The sequence below is a fragment of the Bos grunniens genome, chromosome 14, assembly GCF_055505025.1.
Source record: "Bos grunniens cultivar Pamir isolate PY7600 chromosome 14, Bosgru_T2T1.0, whole genome shotgun sequence".
Lineage (NCBI taxonomy): Eukaryota > Metazoa > Chordata > Mammalia > Artiodactyla > Bovidae > Bos > Bos grunniens.
The window spans coordinates 83,843,973-83,865,396 of NC_141178.1; the positions used below are offsets into that span (position 1 = coordinate 83,843,973).

The following is a 21,424-nucleotide window of genomic DNA, read 5'->3' on the forward strand; positions in this document are numbered from 1 at the left end:
GTGGGTATGGGTTTTTTAAAGCAAGAAGTCACAAGAGAATGAGTATATCAACAGCCGCGTTAATGGGGGGAGACAGCCGTATTTGTCAAGCAGGGGTGACGAGGTTAACTTCGTTCATTGTCGCAGAGATCATTTCAGTGGAATTTAGGGTTTTAAAAGAATGGGTGTTTGGGAGTCAAGAACAAACATTTTTACCCTTTAAATTATTGATGCTTACAATTTCAGCTTAAGAAACAATCTGACTAGGGAATTCAGGAATGTGTTACCCTGGTGAGATGGGCCCTTAAAAACAAGAGCAACAACAAAAAAACTTTTATTATAAATGAATAATGTATTTTAAAAAATAATGGCTTCATTGAGATATGATTCAAATACCATAAAATTCACCATCGGTATTGTGCTTACATGGGAGAAGGCAATGGCACCCCACTCCAGTACTGTTGCCCAGAAAATCCCATGGATGGAGGAGCCTGATGGGCTGCAGTCCATGGGGTGGCTAAGAGTCAGACATGACTGAGTGACTTCACTTTCACTTTCCACTTTCATGCATTGGAGAAGGAAATGGCAACCCACTCCAGTGTTCTTGCCTGGAGAATCCCGTGGACAGAGAAGCCTGGTAGGCTGCAGTCCATGGGGTCACACAGAGTCGGATACGACTGAAGCGACTTGGCAGCAGCATTGTGCTTACATAACCATTTTGCATCAGTTCCCATAGAAACAAAGCCTGAGACAACAAATCTTGTTCAGATGAATTATTGGGGCAGTTCTCTGTCTCTGCTAGGGACTAGCTTCAGCCTGCCTCTCCCTAAGGGAGCTCTGGAGGGCAGACTGGCCTGCAGGGTTGATCCCCCCACCAGGGGGGCGTTTGTGCCAGTTAGCAAAGTGTGTGAAGAGGAAGAGATGGAAGGGATGACTTGTAGTGTCCAGGTTAAAGTGGCTCCTGTTTTTAGCAAGGGCAGGTCTCTGGGGAAAAGGCAGCTATGAGTTCAACACTCGAAGCAGGTAGGGGAAAAGTGTTCAGGTGGGGTGCCAGCAACATCCGTGGCCACATAGCCCTATATTGTTCAGATCCACCTGCTTCTTAAATGTCATTTCATTATGACACACAGGAACACCACTTTGGAGTCTCTTTTAATACTTGTTGAGGTGAAACTTACATAACAAAGTTATCCATGTTAAAGGATAGGAAGCAGGGTTATTTAAACAGTTACATTGTTGGGCAACCATCACTTCTCTAGTTCTAAAACATTTCAGTCACTCTGAAGTAAAACATCTTCATCATTAAGTAGTTTCTTTCCAATATTCCCTCCCTTCAGCCCCTTGCAAATACTAATCTACATTCTGTCTCTATGGATTTTATCTATTCTGGATATTTTATATAAATGGAATAAAACATGATGTGACCTTCTGTATCTATCTTATTCTTTCATTCCTTTCTATGGTTGAATAATGTTCCACTGTATTATATAACAAAAGTTGTGTGTCCATCTGTTGATAGACATTTGTGGTGTCTATCTTTCAGCTATTGTGTATAATGCTGCTATGAATATGCTTATACATGTGCTTACATGCTCATCGGTGCTTATATGAGTAGTTTTCAATTCTCCTGGTGTCAGAGTCTGTAACAAAATACCATTGACTTCGTGGCTTGTTGTTCAGTTGCTCAGCTGTGTCCAGCTCTCTGTGACCCCATGGACTGCAGCATGCTAGGCTTCCCTGTCCTTCACTGTCTCCTGGATTTGCTCAAACTCATGTCCATTGAGTTGGTGATGCCATTCGACCATCTCACCCTCTGTCATCTCCTTCTCCTCCTGCCTTCAATCTTTCTCAGCATCAGGGTCTTTTCCAATGAGTCAGTTCTTCACGCTAGGTGGCCAAAGTATTGGAGTTTCAGCTTCAGCATCAGTCCTTCCAATGAATATTCAAGGTTAATTTCCTTTAAGATTTACTGGTTTGATCTTCTTGGAGTCCAAGGGACTCTCAAGAGTCTTCTCCAACACCACAGTTCAAAGGCATCAGTTCTTCGGTGCTCAGCCTTCTTTATGGTCCAGCTCTAACATCCATACATGACTACTGGAAAAAACCATAGCTTTGACTATACAGACCTTTGTCGACAAAGTAATGTCTCTGCTTTTTAATATGCTGTTGAGGTTGGTCATAGCTTTTCTTCCAAGGAGCAAGCGTCTCTTAATTTCATGGCTACAGTCACCGTTCACAGTGATTATGGAGCCCAAGAAAATAAAGTCCGTTACAGTTTCCATTGTTTTCCCATCTCTTTGCCATGAAGTGATGGGACCGGATGTCATGATCTTAGTTTTCTGAATGTTGAGTTTTAAGCCAGCTTTTTCACTCTTTCACTTTCAAGAGATTTTAAAGTTGTTACAAAACGTGGCCACAAGGCGGCAGCATTTCTTCATGCCCAACTCTGGCTCATTCCGCAGGCAGGGCCGTAAGGAAGATCCTGTTCGCAGACGGTCAAGAGTGCAGCGCGCCAGAAGAAACGCTCAAGGGTCTCATCTCATTCCTTCTACCCCTTCCCCTTTATTCCGCAAAGCACATCCCAGTTCCTGGAACACCACTCTGTGGAGGGTGGGGCGACCATAAGGAAGGGGGCTGGCGGGGGTTGGGGGGCGGGAGAACCCCAGCCCAGAGGACACGTGGAGCCCAGGGAACATTTCAAAGCTCCTCCAGCCCAGAGGTTCCACCGTTCTTTCGATGCAGTAGGCTTGATTTCTCTGCGGGAAGGCCCACTTGGATCCAGAGATTGGGGACTCAACCTGAAAGCAAGAGGCACTCCAGGTCCATTGTGGGGGCACATTGCCTGCCTCATCCTCCCAGCTTCCTCAGCTCCACAACACTCCACCCTTGGTACCGAAGCCTGCTCTGGCTCCAGGGATATGATACCAGCCCAGGTCACCATGGCCTAAAGGAATAGAGTTAGCATTTCTTGTGTCTTTTCATTTTCTACTTAAAAAAAATTTGAATTGGAGTATATAGATGAAGTGCTCAGTGACGTGATCAGTGCAAAGAAACAGAGGAAAACAACAGAATGGGAAAGACTGGAGAGCTCTTCAAGAAAATCGAAGATACCAAGGGAACATTTCATGCAAAGATGGGCTCAATAAAGGACGGAAATGGTATGGACCTAACAGAAGCAGAAGATACCAAGAAGAGGTGGTAAAAATACACAGAAGAACTGTACAAAAAGATCTTCACGACCCAGATAATCATGATGGAGTGATCACTGACCTAGAGCCAGACATCCTGGAATGTGAAGTCAAGTGGGCCTTAGAAAGCATCACTATGAGCAAAGCTAGTGAAGGTGATGCAATTCCAGTTGAGCTGTTTCAAATCCTGAAAGATGATGCTGTGAAAGTGCTGCACTCAATATTCCAGCAAATTTGGAAAACTCAGCAGTGGCCACAGGACTGGAAAAGGTCAGTTTTCATTCCAATCCCAAAGAAAGGCAATGCCAAAGAATGCTCAAACTACTGCACAATTGCACTAATTTCACAGGCTAGCAAAGTAATGCTCAAAATTCTCCAAGCCAGGCTTCAGTAATACGTGAACTGTGAACTTCCCAATGTTCAAGCTGGATTTAGAAAAGGCAGAGGAACCAGAGATCAAATTGCCAACATCCATTGGATCATAGAAAAAGCAAGAGAGTTTCAGAAAAACATCTACTTCTTTATTGACTATGCCAAAGCCTTTGACTGTGTGGATCACAAGAAACTGTGGAAAATTCTTCAAGAGATGGGAATACCTGACCACTTTACCTGACTCCTGAGAAATTTGTATGCAGGTCAAGTAGCAACATTTAGAACTGGGCATGAAACAACAGACTGGTTCAAAATTAGGAAAGGAGTATGTCAAGGCTGTATATTGTCACCTGCTTATTTAACTTATATTACATCATGTAAAATGCTGGGTTGGATGCAGTACAAGTTGGAATCAAGACTGTCGGGAGAAATTTCAATAACCTCAGATATGCAGATGACACCACCCTTATGGCAGAAAGCAAAGAAGAACTAAAGAGCCTCTTGATGGAAGTGAAAGAGCTAGCTTAAAACTCAACATTCAGAAAAATAAGATCATGACATCTGGTCCCATCACTTCATGGCAAATAGATGGAGAAACAATGGAAACAGTGACAGACTTTATTTTCTTGGGCTCCAAAAATCACTGCAGATGGTGACTGCAGCCATTAAATTAAAAGATGCTTGCTCCTTGGAAGAAAAGCTATGACCAACCTAGACAGCATATTAAAAAGCAGAGATAGTACTTTGCTGAAAAGGTTGGTCTAATCAAAGCTTTGGTTTTTCCACTGGTCATGTATGGATGTGAGAGTTGGACTATAAAGAAAGCTGAGTGCCAAAGAACTGATGCTTTTGAACTGTGGTGTTGGAGAAAACTCTTGAGAGACCCTTGGACACCAAGGAGATCAAACCAGTCCATCCTAAAGGAAATCAGTCCTGAATATTCATTGGAAGGACTGATGCTGAAGCTGAAACTCTGATACTTTGGTCACCTGATGCGAATAACTGACTCATTGGAAAAGACCCTGATGCTGAGAAAGATTGAAGGTGGGAGGAGAAGGGGATGACAGAGGATGAGATGGTTGGATGGCATCACCGATTCGATGGATATGAGTGTGAGCAAGCTCTGGGAGTTGGTGATGGACAGGGAAGCTTGGTGTGCTGCAGTCCATGGGGCCTCAAAGAGTTGGACATGACTGAGCGACTGAACTGAACTGAATTCTCATGTTGAAGAGGTGTATTTTGGGGTTGCATTTGCTCCCCCTCACTTTGGATGTATCCCAGTTTGCTTACACAGTCATCTATGGAAGACATCCTGATATTTGAAAGTTTGTAGGTATTACAAGTAGAGCGGCTGTGCATTATTGCATGATAGTTTTTATTTGGACACCTTTTCAAAGCTGTTTTCTAAATACTAGATGTGCAGTGTTTGATCTTCAGGTGAGCCTTGTTTAGCTTTGGGAAAAAAACAGCTAAGTTGCTCCGTGGCACATGGGATCTTCCCAGATAAGGGATCATATTTGAATCTCTTGCATTGTCAGGTGGAGTCTTTACCACTGAGCTACCAGGGAAGCCCCTGGGTTTTTTTTTTTTTTTTTTTTTTAGTTTACTAGTTCTAATAGATGTGTGGTTTTAATTTGTAATTTTCTAATGATATATGATTTTTGAGTATTTTTCATATGTTTATTTAGTATCTGTATGTTTTCTTTGGCCAGGTGTTCAGATTTATATATCTTTAATGAGGCTGTTTGTTCCAGATTTTTTGGTATTATTTGAGTATACAATGTTTTATCAGATATGTTTTTTGTAGATATATTTCTCTGTTTGTGCTTGTTGCCGGGGTCCAGCCCCGGCTGATCCAGGGTATTCGAAGGAGAGGCGGCTTTGGCGACCTATGTATTTATTTATTTATCAAAGATATAAAGAGTAATAGAATGAGGATAGCTCAGTAGGAAAATTCAGTGGAGAAAAGAAGCTGAGTGGCTTGGTTTACGCGGAAAATCAATATAACCCGTGACACCAGGTTAGCTCTGACCAAGGAGGCCATAGGCGCCCTCTCGAATAGCGGAAGGTGCCCCACCTGAGACACTTTCTCAAGTGGGTCTTAGAAGCCCAGGCAAATAAATGGTTGCAGAGGATATCCGCGCTCCAGATGGAGACTCAGCTGGAAATTGAGGGGAAGAATGACATGGGGAGACCACGCGTTGGTGAGCAAGGCCTGTAGCTTTATTTTCAACAGGGGCTTATATATCCTAAGTTACACATAGAGGATAATAGGGGATGCAAAGTCAGCAGTCTTTGATCCTTATCAAAAACCAGGGTTTCTTTCCTGCAAATTTATCGTATACAAATGGTTTAGGTGATTTACATCATCTTCTGGCCAGAAGGCTTATTAACATTTTATGACTCTTGACAAAGACTTATCAACAAAGACTTATTTTCCCTAAGAGTAATTATTTTAAGGTTTGGCACCATCTTCCGAAGATAAAATTGCATTCCTATAGGGTGGATGTGTAATGGGTTTACAACAAAGGAAAGAATTTATTACCTTAAGGGTCTAAAGTTACTAACACCAAGGCCACTACTTATTTTTTCTACATACCGACTATATTAATTAATACACATTCAAGGATACAATTCAGGGGATGTGGAAACTTGGCAACAAGCATTGGCTCATCAATGAAATCTTTTACTAGTTTTATTCTGACAGTTTCTAACTCTCTGAGAGGCTCTAAGCTATTTGAATATCTTAAGCTTCCCGTGCCTCTCGAGGCTGGGAGACTGTAAACAATCGTATGCATAGCTGTAGGAGTCCGGGTAAACTTGCCAGGCGAGTTAGAGAGCTATCTGAGGGGTTTGGATTTAAACACTCCTAATTGCCCAGGAACTTTTATTAATTGGAGCTGTAAGTTAACTCTTTGTCAGAGAGAGCGAGATGGTGGTAGGGGACAGCCCCCAGTAAAGTCAGAGGTGAGAGCACAAAGCAATAAAGTAGGCAGACTCTGGTTTTTTGGGGGTAGATGCTCGAGAATATCCAGGGGGACTCCTGAGGCTTGATCCTGCCTTTGAGTATGCCGAGCCTCCTTCCTCATGACCTTTGTCACGAGTGGAATGTCTCTCGCCGGCTCCCGGCAGCTTGTGTTTAGGTTTTCTGAATAAGGTCTTTTTTGAGTTTATTTTTAATTTTTTAAAGGTCATGTTTTAAATTTTGTATATTTTTTGGGATAGAGTTCAGGTTTTTTTTTTTCCTGTTAATATTCATAAGCAAAACTGAAGTACTGTAGATACAGCTTTGCATTTTATCTGTTGAGAAATTTAAGTGAATTTGGTATAAGTCATAAAATTTCTTTCTACTTTCATTTGATTGCATATGGATTCCAGTTATTTATACAACAGGTTTTGGAGATGTCTTGGGAAGTCAGTTTCCCCAGGTGAAACCGCATCCATGAAACATCAGCTCTTTTCAGCTCCTGTTCTGTCATTGAATTTAACTTGCTTTGAGATGATTCCACTGTCTCATACTAGCAGAATCACAGAATGTTTGTCTTCTTTTGTTCTGGTTTGTTTCACTTAGCATAATGACTATAAGGTTCATCCACGTTGTAGCAATGCCAAAGAATGCTTGAACTACCGCATAATTGCACTCATCTCACACACTAGTAAAGTAATGCTCAAAATTCTCCAAGCCAGGCTTCAGCAATACGTGAACCATGAACTTCCAGATGTTCAAGCTGGTTTTAGAAAAGGCAAAGGAACTAGAGATCAAATTGCCAACGTTCGCTGGATCATAGAAAAAGCAAGAGAGTTCCAGAAAAACATCTATTTCTGCTTTATTGACTATGCCAAAGCCTCCGACTGTGTGGATCACAATAAATTGTGGAAAATTCTGAAAGAGATGGGAATACCAGACCATCTGATCTGCCTCTTGAGAAACCTGTATGCAGGTCAGGAAGCAACAGTTAGAACTGGACATGGAACAGCAGACTGGTTCCAGGTAGGAAAATGAGTACATTGAGGCTGTATATTGTCACCCTGCTTATTTAACTTATATGCAGAGTACATCATGAGAAACGCTGGGCTGGAAGAAGCACAAGCTGGAATCAAGATTGCCAGGAGAAATATCAATAACCTCAGATATGCAGACGACACCACCCTTATGGCAGAAAGTGAAGAGGAACTAAAGAGCCTCTTGATGAAAGTGAAGGAGGAGAGTGAAAAAGTTGGCTTAAAGTTCAACATTCAGAAAACTAAGATCATGGCATCTGGTCCCATCACTTCATGGGGAATAGATGGGGAAACAGTGGAAACAGTGTCAGACTTTATTTTTTGGGGCTCCAAAATCATTGCAGATGGTGATTACAACCATGAAATTAAAAGATGCTTACTCCTTGGAAGGAAAGTTATGAGTAACAACCTAGACAGCATATTCAAAAGCAGAGACATTACTTTGCCAACAAAGGTCCGTCTAGTCAAGGCTATGGTTTTTCCAGTGGTCATGTATGGATGTGAGAGTTGGACGGTGAAGAAAGCTGAGCGCCGAAGAATTGATGCTTTAGAACTGTGGTGTTGGAGAAGACTCTTGAGAGCCCCTTGGACTGCAAGAAGATCCAGCCAGTCCATCCTAAAGGAGATCAGTCCTGGGTGTTCTTTGGAAGGACTGATACTGAAGCTGAAACTCCAGTACTTTGGCCACCTCATGCGAAGAGTTGACTCATTGGAAAAGACTCTGATGCTGGGAGGGATTGGGGGCAGGAGGAGAAGGGGACGACAGAGGATGAGATGGCTGGATGGCATCACTGACTCGATGGACGTGAGTCTGAGTGAACTCCGGGAGTTGGTGATGGACAGGGAGGCCTGGCGTGCTGCGATTCATGGGGTCGCAAAGAGTCGGACGCGACTGAGCGACTGAACTGAATTGAATGAGAGGAAGGGGCGGGGAGGACGTGGTGCGGAGCGCGCGGGCGGGGCTCCTCCTTCCCATCCCAGTTCCCCGCGGCCCCGAGTGGCGGCGGCGCGCGCGCTCAAATGCGCGGCCGGGCCTTATAAAGAGCGCACGGCTAGGCGCGCGTTCCATTGTGCAGAAGGGCACTCGGCGGGCCGTGCCGTGGGCCTGCGCAGTGCGGGCCGCTCCCCGCCCCCCGCTGCCCCACCGACCCCTCAGCCAGCCGGCCCGGCCCAGCCTCGGCTCCGCGTCCTCGCTCGGCTCTCAGCCGCCCCTTTACCCTGCAGCGGCCAGCCCGGTGTCCAGCAGCATGTTCAGCTGGGTCAGCAAGGATGCCCGCCGCAAGAAGGAGCCGGAGCTCTTCCAGACGGTGTCCTAGGGGCTGTGGCAGCTGTACGCGCAGAAGCTGCTGCCCCCTGGAGGAGCACTACCGCTTCCATGAGTTCCACTCGCCCGCTGGAGGACGCCGACTTCGACAACAAGCCCATGGTGCTCCTCGTGGGCCAGTACAGCACGGGCAAGACCACCTTCATCCGGCACCTGATTGAGCAGGACTTCCAGGGGATGCGCCTCGGGCCCGAGCCCACCACCGACTCTTTCATCGCGGTCATGCACGGCCCCACCGAGGGCGTGGTGCCGGGCAACGCGCTCGTCGTCTACCCGCGGCGGCCCTTCCGCAAGCTCAACGCCTTCGGCAACGCCTTCCTCAACAGGTAGCCACTCCTCGATCCGGGGTGGGGGCAAGGGGCCGCCGGGGTCCCGACCGTCCAGTGACTACTGCCCCCGCGAGACCCCTCAGCGACCACTCCCCGGAACTTGGTCCCCTGCCACTTTTCAAAGAAAACCCTTACCAAGGGGTCTGCGAGTAGGTGTCGCCGGCTCCCGCGGCTCTGTCTCCCCGCCGCCCCCCTCCTCCCCGAATTTCCCAGGTTATCGGTTTAACTCCCAACCCCCAACCCTGGCAGATCCCAGACTCCTCACATCCCTCAGGTAGTGTTGGTTTCCACCTCCTTCCCTAAGGCTGGGCGCACCTAATTCATTCAGACCACCCCCCCTCACCCCCTCCCTTCAAGGGTCTGTTTCTTAAGTGTCCTGGAAAAATATAGTGAAACCTTAAGGCATTCACTTTGCTGGTGTGGTGTGCCTCCCTGGAGACCGGTGGTTTGTGGAGGAAGGACCGTGGAGATCTGGATGGAAACCTGTTGCTTGAGTTGTTTCAGTCCGGTTTCTTTAGTGATGAGTGAGAGATGGAGTATTTCCTGCCATATCAGTAAACAAGGCTGTCACAGCCATCAGCAATTCCAGCTCTCCAAATGTGGATTTCTGAACTCCGAGGGCACCCGGGAAGAACAATGCCTGCAATAAGGCAGCCATGAGGTTGCACCATTCCCGACGGTGAGCACTGAGGAAACTCAGGGTGTGAAAAAACGTAGGATACTGACCCCAGATAGCTGAGATGCGTGTGAGAGAAATGATTTTAGTGGGCCCAGACTCTAGCCTCTTCCCACATGTAGAAAAGTGCTAAATTCCTGGAGATATCTGGTTTTCTTTAATTCACAAAAATAACGTTTGATGTTCAGACTACTTGTGCTTTGTTGCAAACCTATATAACCTGACCCCCCCCCCCCCCCAGGGTTACTTGAGATTACTTTATTTAGGCTTGAAGTCCTAAAAATTCCCACCAAAAAACTGTAACTCTCAACTTTTAGGTTGTGACTATTTTTTAAGTTGACATTAGCAAGATTGGGTCTGTTAAGTGTTTACTTATTTGATGAAGAAAAGCAAGATCATGCCTGTCGGAATCAGCCCGTCTTGCTGGGTATCCTGAGGACATTGCTCTGGCAGATGTGGAACCCTGCAGACAGCAGCAGGGGTGCTTTGTGCCGACCTTCTGGTCTGTTCTTAGACTAACATGTGAGGAAGGAGCTGTCCGTCACACTAATACCCACTCACTTCAACACTGGGATCTCAGACATTTTGGAAATGAAACAAAAGGGTTTATGTGAAGTCTCTTCTGGAATTTCTATCTTTGGTAGAGAATCAAACACTGATAAAACTAGCCGGTTCTGTGACCAGTAATAACATTTCTGTAATGACAGGTGTCCCGGGACCTGCACCCTTGGGTCTGCTCTGCCTGCCTCGCTGCTGGCTGCAGCGTGCTCTCGCCTCTTACTTCAGACAGAGAAATGTACTTACTGACTTCAGACAGAAAAACTCATTTGTTTTTGGAAACGTGTCTGCACCCACATCTTTTCTCCACAGTGGCGTCTGGGGAGGAGGTGACCCACCCACCTCTGTTTACTGGGGCTGGTCCCGGTCCAGTGCTTCAGAAACTGTGTACAGGCTGCATGTGGGACAAAAGGGAATTGCAGCTTCACATTCCACACTTTTGTTGCTCAGGTGGGAGGGAGGCTGAGACTCCTTGGGAAGTCAATGACAGAGCCTCCGAAGTAAGTTGAAGTGATTTTGTTTGATCAAACTAGCTATATATGCCTTAACATTTATAAACCTGCAGCAGGATAATGTATTGAAATTCAATATGTATTTCTTCTGTTTTTTCCATTCTAAGATGGTACCAGATCTTGGTGTTCCCTTGCCTCCAGGATTTTCTTTTTAATTGGAATCAAAGGATGGAGGTTTTTTTTGTTTTTGTTTTTGTTTTTTTTAATTTGGCTCCACTGAGTTTTAGTTGCAGCATGGGGGCTCTTTAGAAAGATCAAAAAGATTGTCTTTAGAAAGACAATCCTAACATCGTCCACCAGGTGAATGACTGGACACACTGTGGCAACCCTCCCCTGGAACACTGCCCTCTGTGAAAGGACAACCATCCGTGCAGCCGCACCGATGCTGAAAGAGTCAGTTCAGAAAGGCCACGTGCTGTAAGGATCCATTTATATGACATTCTGGAAAAGGCAAGACTGTGGGATCAGCAAACACGGGCAGTGTTAGGACTGTTTGAGGTCAGCATGTGTTTTGGTGATGGAACTCTTGTGTGTTCTCCTTGTGGTGACAGTTATATAAATCTGTACATGTTAAAACTCTTGGAACCATATATATGCATGCACGCATGGGTCAATTTTTGTGTAAGCAGTTTTTTTTTTTTTTAAAGGGAGAGAGAGGTCATTTTTTAAAAACTTCTGCCTTTGGGGTACTTCCGGGTAGACCAGCATTTAAGACTCCAAACTTCCAATGCTGGAGAAGGAAATGGCAACCCACTCCAATATTCTTGCCTGGAGAATCCCAGGGACAGAGCAGCCTGGTGGGCTGCCATCAGTGGGGTCACACAGAGTCGGACATGACTGAAGCGACGTAGCAGCAGCAGCAGCAACTCCCAATGCAGGGGGCCAGGGTTTGATCCCTGGTCAGGGAACTAAATCCTGCATGCTGCAATTAATTTTTTTTAAATGAAAATAAAATGCGTTTCTTGTAGACTACATATAGTTGGGTCATATTTTTTTAATCCATTCTCACAGACTCTTTTGATTGGTGTATTTAGACCATTCACATTGAAGGTGATTATTGATATAGTTGGATTATCTACTCTATTTGTAAAGGAACCTTCCATTCATTGCACTTATTCTTTGTTACCTTTTAAAAATATACTCCACTCTTTTATTGTCTTCTCTGACTTTAATGAGCATTTTATATGATTTCATTTTCTCTCTTCTCTTAGCATATCAATTCTTCTTTTGAAAAAAAAATTATGGTTGGCTTGGAGTTTGCAATATACATTTGCAACTAATCTATGCCCCCTTTCAAATAACTCTGTTTCACTTTACAGATAGTGCAGGTACTCTTAACAGAGTATTCCCAATTCCTCCTTCCTGTTCCTTATAACCTTACAGTTGTTCATTTCACTCATTCATAAGCTATGATCACCAGCACATTGTTGCTTTTTTATTTTGAACAGTTATATATTGAATCAGTTAATAATAAAAAACATGAGGGAATTCGCTAGTGGACTGGGGGTTAGGGCTCTGTGCTCTCACTGCCGAGGGTGTGGATTCAATCCCTGGTCTGGGAGCAGGGATCCCACAAGCCACGAGGCGTCACCAAAAACAAAAAAAGAAAAAAGAACGAAATGCTTTATTTTATCTTCATTTATTCTTTCTCTAATGCTTTCCCTCTTTAAACATTGATCTGAATCTCTGACCTGTTAGTATATATTATTTTCCTTTTCTCTGAAGAACAACAGTTTTTGCAAGGCAGGTCTCCTGGCAATGCATTCCTTCAGTGTTTGTCTGAGAAAGTCTTTATTTCTTCCTCACTTATGAAGGATAATTTCTTTGGATATACAACCATAGGTAGGTGGTTTATTCATGCAACTCTTCAGATGTATTACTTCATTCTCTTGCTCATGGTTTCTGACAAGACATGTGATTCTTTACTTTGTTCCTCTATAGGTGAGGTGGTTTTCCCCCCTCAGGCTTTCCTTAGGATTTGTCTTTGGTTTTCTGCAGTTTGAATGTGATGTGCCTAGGTGTAGTCCTTTGGTGATATATCCTGATTGGTGGTTCTCTGGAATTCCTGGATGTGTCCTCTGGGATCTGCCATTAATTTTGGAAAATCCTCTGCCATTGTTACTTCAGATGTTTCTTCTGTTAATTTCTTTGTTTCATCATCTCATATTTCAATTATGCATATATTACACCTTTTGTGATTGTCTCACAATTCTTGGATATTCTATTCCTTTTTCTCCCCCTCCCCATTAGTTTTTCTCTTTGTTTTTTAGTTTGAGACATTTCTAGTGATATAAATTAATGCTTACTGAAATCTTTGCTCAGCCATGTCCAGTCTAGTGATGAATGTAGCAAAGGCATTCTTTATTTCTGTTACTGTATTTTTGATTTCTGGCATTTATTTTTGCTTCTTTATTAGAGTTCCTATATCTCTGCTTATATTGCATGCATGCTCAGTTGCTTCAGTCATGTCTGACTTTGCAACCCCATAGACTATATAGCCTGCCAGGCTCCTCTGTCCATGGAATTTTCCCAGACCAAACCTGTATCTTCTGCACTGCAAGTGGATTCTTTACCACTGAGCTTCCCAGGAAGCCCCTGCTTATATTACCCATCGGGTTTTTTGTAGGTTGTCCACTTTTTTCCCTTTATAGCCCCTAGCATGTTAATCATAGTTAAACTCTCAGTCTAATAATTGCAAAATCTTTGCCATATCTGAGCCAAGTTCTCATGCCTGCTTTTTCTCAGGCCTCCTCAAGCTCTGCTTTTTCTTGCCCTTAGTTTGACTTGTAACTTTGTGTTGAAAGCTGGACTTGTGGTAGATGTCAGAGGCTTCAGATGCTTCAGGTATCTTCTGTTGTCTCCCTGTTGTCTCTGGGTTTTTCCCAGAAACTCTATCTGAAACGGAGTCTGTGTCTGGCAGTGCCCGTGGTATAATGTATGGCTTTTCTACCAGAGCCCTGTGCATGTGGTGGAGAGGTGCTGGGTGAGGGAGGCCTTCCTATGAGTCAGACTGTTTTTGTGGTCATGAGGTCCTGGACTGTGCCCTTCAGAAGTTTCTTAGCTCCCACCCATCCTTTTTTTTTTTCCATCCCAGTTGTAAGACAGGAAGGCTAGAAGAGGTTCCAGTTGTCAAGTTGCTCTTTGCCCTTCCCCCATGTCTGATAAGGCTCTGTCTGATAAAATAGTTTATTCTGAGGGAAGAAACACCCTTTGGTATGGATGTTTTTGAAAATGGTTACTTTTCTCTGGGTACACTTCTAAACTGTTAGTTTTCTTCTCTTCCCTGTCTAAATAGTGAAAGTCTAATTCTTTTTTTTCTCAAGTCTTTATCATGAAGACCCCACGGGGCTCCTGGAAGTAAAACTCATATAAGTGTGTCATCCCCTCTCGCTCCCCCTAGCTCAGGAGTTTTAAGTTTCATCTCACCACCTCTAGCCTCCAGCATTTGTCAACCACTGTTTATGTGGTTCTACCAGTTACTGGCTTTTGGAGGATTCTACCCCAGGAAAGCTATGATACTGAAAAAGCAGTTGTTCTGTCCATTTTTGCGTCGTGTTTTTTGTTGGACTATTTTTAGATATATCTCAGTTCAATTCAGTTGCTCAGTTGTATCCAGCTCTTTGTGACTCCATGGACTGCAGCACGCCAGGCTTCCTTGTCCAACACCAACTGCTGGAGGCTTCTCAAACTCATGTCCATCGGGTCAGTGATGCCATCCAACCATCTCATCCACTGTTGTCCCCTTCTTTTCCTGCCTTCCATCTTTCCCAGCATCAGGGTCTTTTCTGATGAGTCAGTTCTTCGCATCAGGTGGCCAAAGTATTGGGGCTTCAGCTTCAGCATCAGTCCTTCCAATAAATATTCAGGATTGATTTCCTTTATGGATGGACTGGTTAGATCTCCTTGCAGTCCAAGGGACTCTCAAGAGACTTCTCCAACACCACAGTGTAACAATTATCAACATCAACACCACAGAGTATCAATTCTTTGGCACTCAGCCTTCTTTATGCTCCAGCTCTCACATCCATACATGACCACTGGAAAAATCATAGCTTTGACTAGACAGACCTTTGTTGGTAAAGTAATGTCTCTGCTCTTTAATATGCTATCTAGGTTGGTCATAGTTTTTCTTCCAAGGAGCAAGCGTCTTTTAATTTCATGGCTGCAGTCACCATCTTCATGGGATTTTGGAGCCCAAGAAAATAAAGTCTCTCACTGTTTCCATGGTTACCCCATCTATTTGCCATGAAGTGATGGGACTGGATGCCATGATCTTAGTTTTCTGAATGTTGAGTTTTAATCCAACTTTTTCACTCTCCTCTTTCACTTTCATCAAGAGGCTCTTTAGTTCTTCTTTGCTTTCTGCCATAAGGGTGGTGTCATGTGCATATCTGAGGTTATTTATATTTCTCCTGGTAATCTTGATTCCAGCTTGTACTTCATCTAGCCCAGCATTTTGCATAATGTACTCTGCATATAAGTGAAATAAGCAGAGTGACAATATACAGCCTTGACATACTCCTTAGGTATATCTACATTTAGGCGTATTGTATCTTCTTGGTGAGTGGACATTTTGAAATCACTTAATGCCCCTCTTTATCTCTGATAATTTCCTTCCTCCAAAGTCTACTTCTTCTGGTGTTAATATAGTCACTCTACATAAAGCAGTATTGTTTATATGGCTTGTTTCACCCATCCTTCTACTAAAACATGAAGTGGATTTCCTGAAGAGAGCATGTATTTGGGTCTGATAGTCCCTCTCTTTTAGTCTGTGCATTTAGACCATTTACTTTTAATGTGACCATTAATATATTTGGGTATAAGTCTGTCATTTTATTATTTGTTATCTGTTTGTCCCCTGTGTGTGTTTATTGAGGTATAGTTGACATATAACTATCCTCGATATTTTTATTTCTATTTTTTTTCCTTTCCTGGATTACTTGAATGTTGCCTAGTGTTCCTTTTTTTTTCTATGTCATTTTTTTCTTCCAGTTTTATTGAGATATAATTGACATACAACACTGCATAAATTTAAGGTCTACAGAATGATTTGACTTACATACCTCTTGAAATGGTTACCACAGTAGGTTTAGTGAACACTTATATCATATAGATGCAAAATGAAAAAAAAAAAATAGTATTTTTCCTTATTAGAACTGTTGAGATTTACTGTCTTCAGTTCAGTTCAGTTCAGTCACTCAGTCGTGTCCGACTCTGCAACCCCACCAACTCCCGGAGTTCACTCAATCTTACATCCATCGAGTCGGAGATGCCATGCAGCCGTCTCATCTTCTGTCGTCACTTTTTCCTCCTGCCCCCAATCCCTCCCAGCATCAGAGTCTTTTCTAGTGAGTCAACCCTTCGCGTGAGGTGGCCAAAGTACCAGAGTTTCAGCCTTAGCGTCATTCCTTCCAAAGAACACCCAGGGCTGATCTCCTTTAGGATGGACTGCTTGGATCTCCCTGCAGTCCAAGGGACTCTCGAGAGTCTTCTCCAACACCACAGTTCAAAAGCATCAATTCTTCAGCACTCAGCTTTCTTCACCGTCCAACTCTCACATCCATAGATGACCACTGGAAAAACCATAACCTTGACTAAAACAGACTTTTGTTGGCAAAGTAATGTCTCTGCTTTTGAATATGCTATCTAGGTTGGTCATAACTTTCCTTCAAAGGAGTAAGCGTCTTTTAATTTCATGGCTGCAGTCACCATCTGCAGTGATTTTGGAGCCCCCAAAAATAAAGTCTGACACTGTTTCTACTGTTTCCCCATCTATTTCCCATGAAGTGATGGGACTGGATGCCATGATCTTCGTTTTCTGAATGTTGAGCTTTAAGTCAACCTTTTCACTCTCCTCTTTAACAATTTTCATATATAACATAGAACAGTGTTTATTAATTGTATTTATTGTGTTGTAGATGCATTGGCACCCCACTCCAGTACTGTTGCCTGGAAAATCCCATGGACGGAGGAGCCTGGTGGGCTGCAGTCCATGGGGTCGCTAAGAGTCGGACATGACTCAGCGACTTCACTTTTACTTTTCACTTTCATGCTTTGGGGAAGGCAATGGCAACCCACTCCAGTGTTCTTGCCTGGAGAATCCCAGGGACAGGGGAGCCTGGTGGGCTGCCGTCTATGGGGTCGCACAGAGTTGGACACGACTGAAGCGACTTAGCAGCAGCAGCAGATTATATCCCTAGTACTTATTTATCTTACAACTGGAAGTTGTACCTTTTTTTAAAAAAATGTATTCATAGATAAGGTTTATTCTAGTGTTTACATAAAAATGAGTTGATGTAGAACAGGAAAAGGTTTTTCCAAAGGGTTAAAATGTATCAAACAACAGAACTTGGTCTTTCCATTTAGTTTGAATTCAGTTGGCTGACTGCATCATTATTAATATCCACCCTCACTAATCATATTCATCACATACAATATCAAAAGTCTTCTGGTGGCACTTCCTATTTCCCTGGAAGTCTCTTAAGCTGTTTTCAGTTACAAAAGAAGGGCAGGGATTTTATCAGCTCACACTCTACTCCATTGGAGACAAAAATACATCCCTCAATTCTCTTGTTAAAATTGTGTCTCTTGGAAAACAGTGTCCAAAGGAAGAAATTAGCACTAATACACAAAGAACACAGTATAATCTCTGTATAACAGTAACTTTGCTTCAAATTTTTTTCATTAAGAATTATGTTTATTATCTCTCCACAAGGAAGTTATAAAAATACCTGTAAAAACATTGAAAAGGCTCTTTAAAATCCTGGAATGGAGAATTCTGAAGTATGAATTATGATACATCTATGATTTGCAAATAAAAGAATCAAATAAATTCTACAAGTTGGAATTTCTGAATGACTTTGGTAGGAGTTTACCAGAAGGAGCTAAAACATCAGACCTTAACAATTTTCTGTTTTCATCTCAGTTGGATTTTTAATCTGTTGATGGGCACAGTGCACACAGGAACTTGCTTCTGCCACTAATGATGAAGTCAGTCTGAGGGACAGATATTTGTATCCTGGATGCACTAGGCTCTTCCGTGCAACTGACTGGAGTGGTCTTCCCTCATTTGTTCCATCGTGTTTTAAATAAAAGTAAGTATACATGTGGTAAAACATTTAAATGGTACAAGAGGATTTAAATTATCAGTAAATACCCTTTTCTCCTATAACCTAGAAAATCTGATGTTTTCCAAATCATCAAACAGTCATATGAATAATTTGCAAAGTGAAGTCAACCTTAGAGTATCTTCATCTGAAAATTATTCTCAGGATTTCTGGAATACCTTGATTCTCTCATACTTTACCTCTGTTACAGAGGAAAGCCATGCAGTCTTCTCCTTCTCAAAAAAACTAACTAGGAAAGCAACTCACACACTCTGCTCAGAGACAGCAAGTGCAGGCAACACCTTGTACCCCGTGGATCTGGTCCTAGCCATGGGCAGGGGCTCTGGTATCCACCAGAGACACGGGTGGGTGCCTGGAGCCCAGCCGTGCCCTTCGTGAAGGCCTCTGATCTTTCGGGCCAGCTAAGCATCCTTTGAGGAGAGCATTACGTGGCCAGCGTGTAAGGAGAGGAGACACATCCTCGAAGAGACGAACTAGAAACGCTTCTGCCGCCTCTTGCAGGGCCAACAGGACCTGGGTTTGCCAACTGAAGTCCACACCACGAGTGAATTTAACATGTATTTCTCTTGCCGATGAAGGAGCAGGGATGGGAGAAGGAGTGGAGAGGAAAAGGAGACTCAGGAGAAGATAGACTCTCTGCGAGTCTCCGTGAATCTTCACCTCTGTTCTTCTTTTCGGGTGCTTACTCTTGGGACGTAACTGGTGGCTTATGTCAGCTCCAGGGAGCTTAGAGACGGCGGGCACGACTCGGCTCTCCTGGTCTCAGCCGTGGGAGAGGAGGAGACATTCTCTTGGGGCAGGGCAAGGGACGGGAGGCTGGTTGGATGAGAGAGTTGCAGGCAGCAGAAGGGGGTCTTTCTTAGCAGCAGGCGCGTGCCCTTCTGGAGCACTTGGATCGCCTGCAGGAGCGCATGTCTCCGGCGAGCCTGTGGACGGGAGGACGTGCCTGGACATGGGCTGGCGGGCGGGCGGAGGGAGCCAGGCTCGCCGGGCGCCCCTCGGTGTTTCGGGCTCGCTCGCGGCTCCAGGGGGCCGGTGGTGGGCGCACAGAGGGTGTTTGGGCCCCGGGGCTCCTTCTAGATCTGGGTCCCGGGACAGATGCCGGGAGGGCCGGGTCTCCCGGGCCAGCCGCCTGACCCGGCTGGGTGGTGCTCTGGAAGTTTGTACCCTTTGACCAGATTCTTCCAATTCTCCTCCCAACACCCCTCTGCATACCTCCAGTAACGACAAATCCGATCTCTTTTTCTATGAACTTGTTTATTTTTGAAGTATAATTGACTACAGCACTCTGTTAGTTCCCCGGCGTATAGCATAGTGATTAGACATTTCTATACATTTCAAAAGCCTCTTGATGAAGGTGAAAGTGGAGAGTGAAAAAGTTGGCTTAAAGCTCAGCATTCAGAAAACGAAGATCATGGCATCCGGTCCCGTCACTTCATGGGAAATAGATGGGGAAACAGTGGAAACAGTGTCAGACTTTCTTTTTTGGGCTCCAAAATCACTGCAGATGGTGACTGCAGCCATGAAATTAAAAGACGCTTACTCCTTTGAAGGAAAGTTATGACCAACCCAGATAGCATATTCAAAAGCAGAGACATTACTTTGCCAACAAAGGTTCGTCTAGTCAAGGCTATGGTTTTTCCTGTGGTCATGTATGGATGTGAGAGTTGGACTGTGAAGAAGGCTGAGCGCTGAAGAATTGATGCTTTAGAACTGTGGTGTTGGAAAAGACTCTTGAGAGTCCCTTGGATTGCAAGGAGATCCAACCAGTCTATTCTAAAGGAGATCAGCCCTGGGATTTCTTTGGAAGGAATGATCCTAAAGCTGAAACTCCAGTACTTTGGCCACCTCATGCGAAGAGTTGACTCATTGGAAAAGACTCTGATGCTGGGAGGGATTGGGGGCAGGAGGAGAAGGGAATGACAGAGGATGAGATGGCTGGATGGCATCACTGACTCGATGGACGTGAGTCTGAGTGAACTCCGGGAGTTGGTGATGGACAGGGAGGCCTGGCGTGCTGCGATTCATGGGGTTGCAAAGAGTCGGACATGACTGAGTGACTGATCTGATACATTTCAAAATGATCGCCGTAAATCTAGTTACCATCTGTCACCATGAAAGGTATTACTTTATTACTGACTATATACCCCTATATTATTGTTGACTGTATTGTTGATTATATTCTTAGTGTTCCATTTTAATCATTTTTATTGCTGTTTTTCCCCATGTATCTCTGTATTTTAGTGGTTGCTCTGGAGATTATAGTATTCATATTTAGCTTTTCTCTGTTTGCTTGGAAATAAGATTGTGCCAAGTCAAGGGGAACATAGAAGCCACACCACCACTTAGTGCTACATCTTCGTGCATCAAAAACTGCTTCAGACAGTGTTAGAAATTTTGCTTTCTGCTGTCATACATATATACATCATGTGTACATACAGAATAGTCTCGGGACTTCCCTGGTGGTCCAGCGGCTAGGACTCTGTGCCCCCAGTGCACGGGGCCTGGGTTTGATCCCTGCTCGGGGAACTAGATCCCACGTGCTGCAATGAAGATGGAAGGTCCCAAGTGCCACAACGAAGACCTGGCACAGCTACATAAATACATAAAAATAGATATTTCTTAAATAAGAAGTATAAAAAGCTGACTGCTTTGGCCACTTGTTTAAAATTAGGGACTCCCTGGCAGTCCAGTGATTAAGACTAGGAGCTCCCACTGCAGCGGGCAAGGGTTCCACCCCTGGTCGGGGAACTAAGATCCCACACATTGGATGGCACAGACCAAAAAACCATAAGACTCATATTTACATAGTTATTCATCATTTCTATTGCTCTTCCTGTATTCTTGAAATTTGTTTCCCTCTGGTATTATTCTCTTTGAATCTGAAGAATTTCCTTTAGCCTTTCTTTCAGAGTGGGCCTGCTAGAGAGCTCCCCTCTCACTTCAGTGCAGGTGGTACAGAAGGTGAGGATTCAGCATAGCACTGCTGATCAGTGAGTGTCCAGGGTGCCCGGTCACTGCTAAATTGCCTTGTGTGACCGTCATGGTTAGTGTACTGGAATTGCCTGGTTTCAGTCACACGACATGCTCACCACACGGCAGACAGCTGCCCTGTCCTGGGCCAAACAGGCAGAGGCAGCTGAGCCAGGATGAGTGCTGTCCGATAGCCGCCTTTGCTCCGTCTGACTCAGTGACCCACCTGTCTTCTTGAAATGTGTGCTCCCCTTCCCTTGTGATGGAGCAAAGTCCAGACATCAACCATATGCTTCCACGGTCACCTGGTAACATGGGAGCCCTGTGCACCAGCTTTTCCAAAACCATCAGATATTTCTCTTTGATAGTACAGAATTAAATAGG

At 44.2% G+C, this 21,424-nt stretch overlaps 1 protein-coding gene across 1 annotated transcript in view; it reads left to right on the plus strand.

The window, feature by feature from the left end:
- LOC147359888 (uncharacterized) overlaps positions 1-21,424 on the plus strand; it is a 28,467-nt gene that overhangs the window by 1,761 nt on the left and 5,282 nt on the right. The window contains exon 5 of the mRNA XM_086335670.1: positions 8,523-9,191. Coding sequence (XP_086191796.1) covers positions 8,523-9,191 — 669 coding nt within the window. The remainder of the gene's footprint in view (positions 1-8,522; positions 9,192-21,424) is intronic.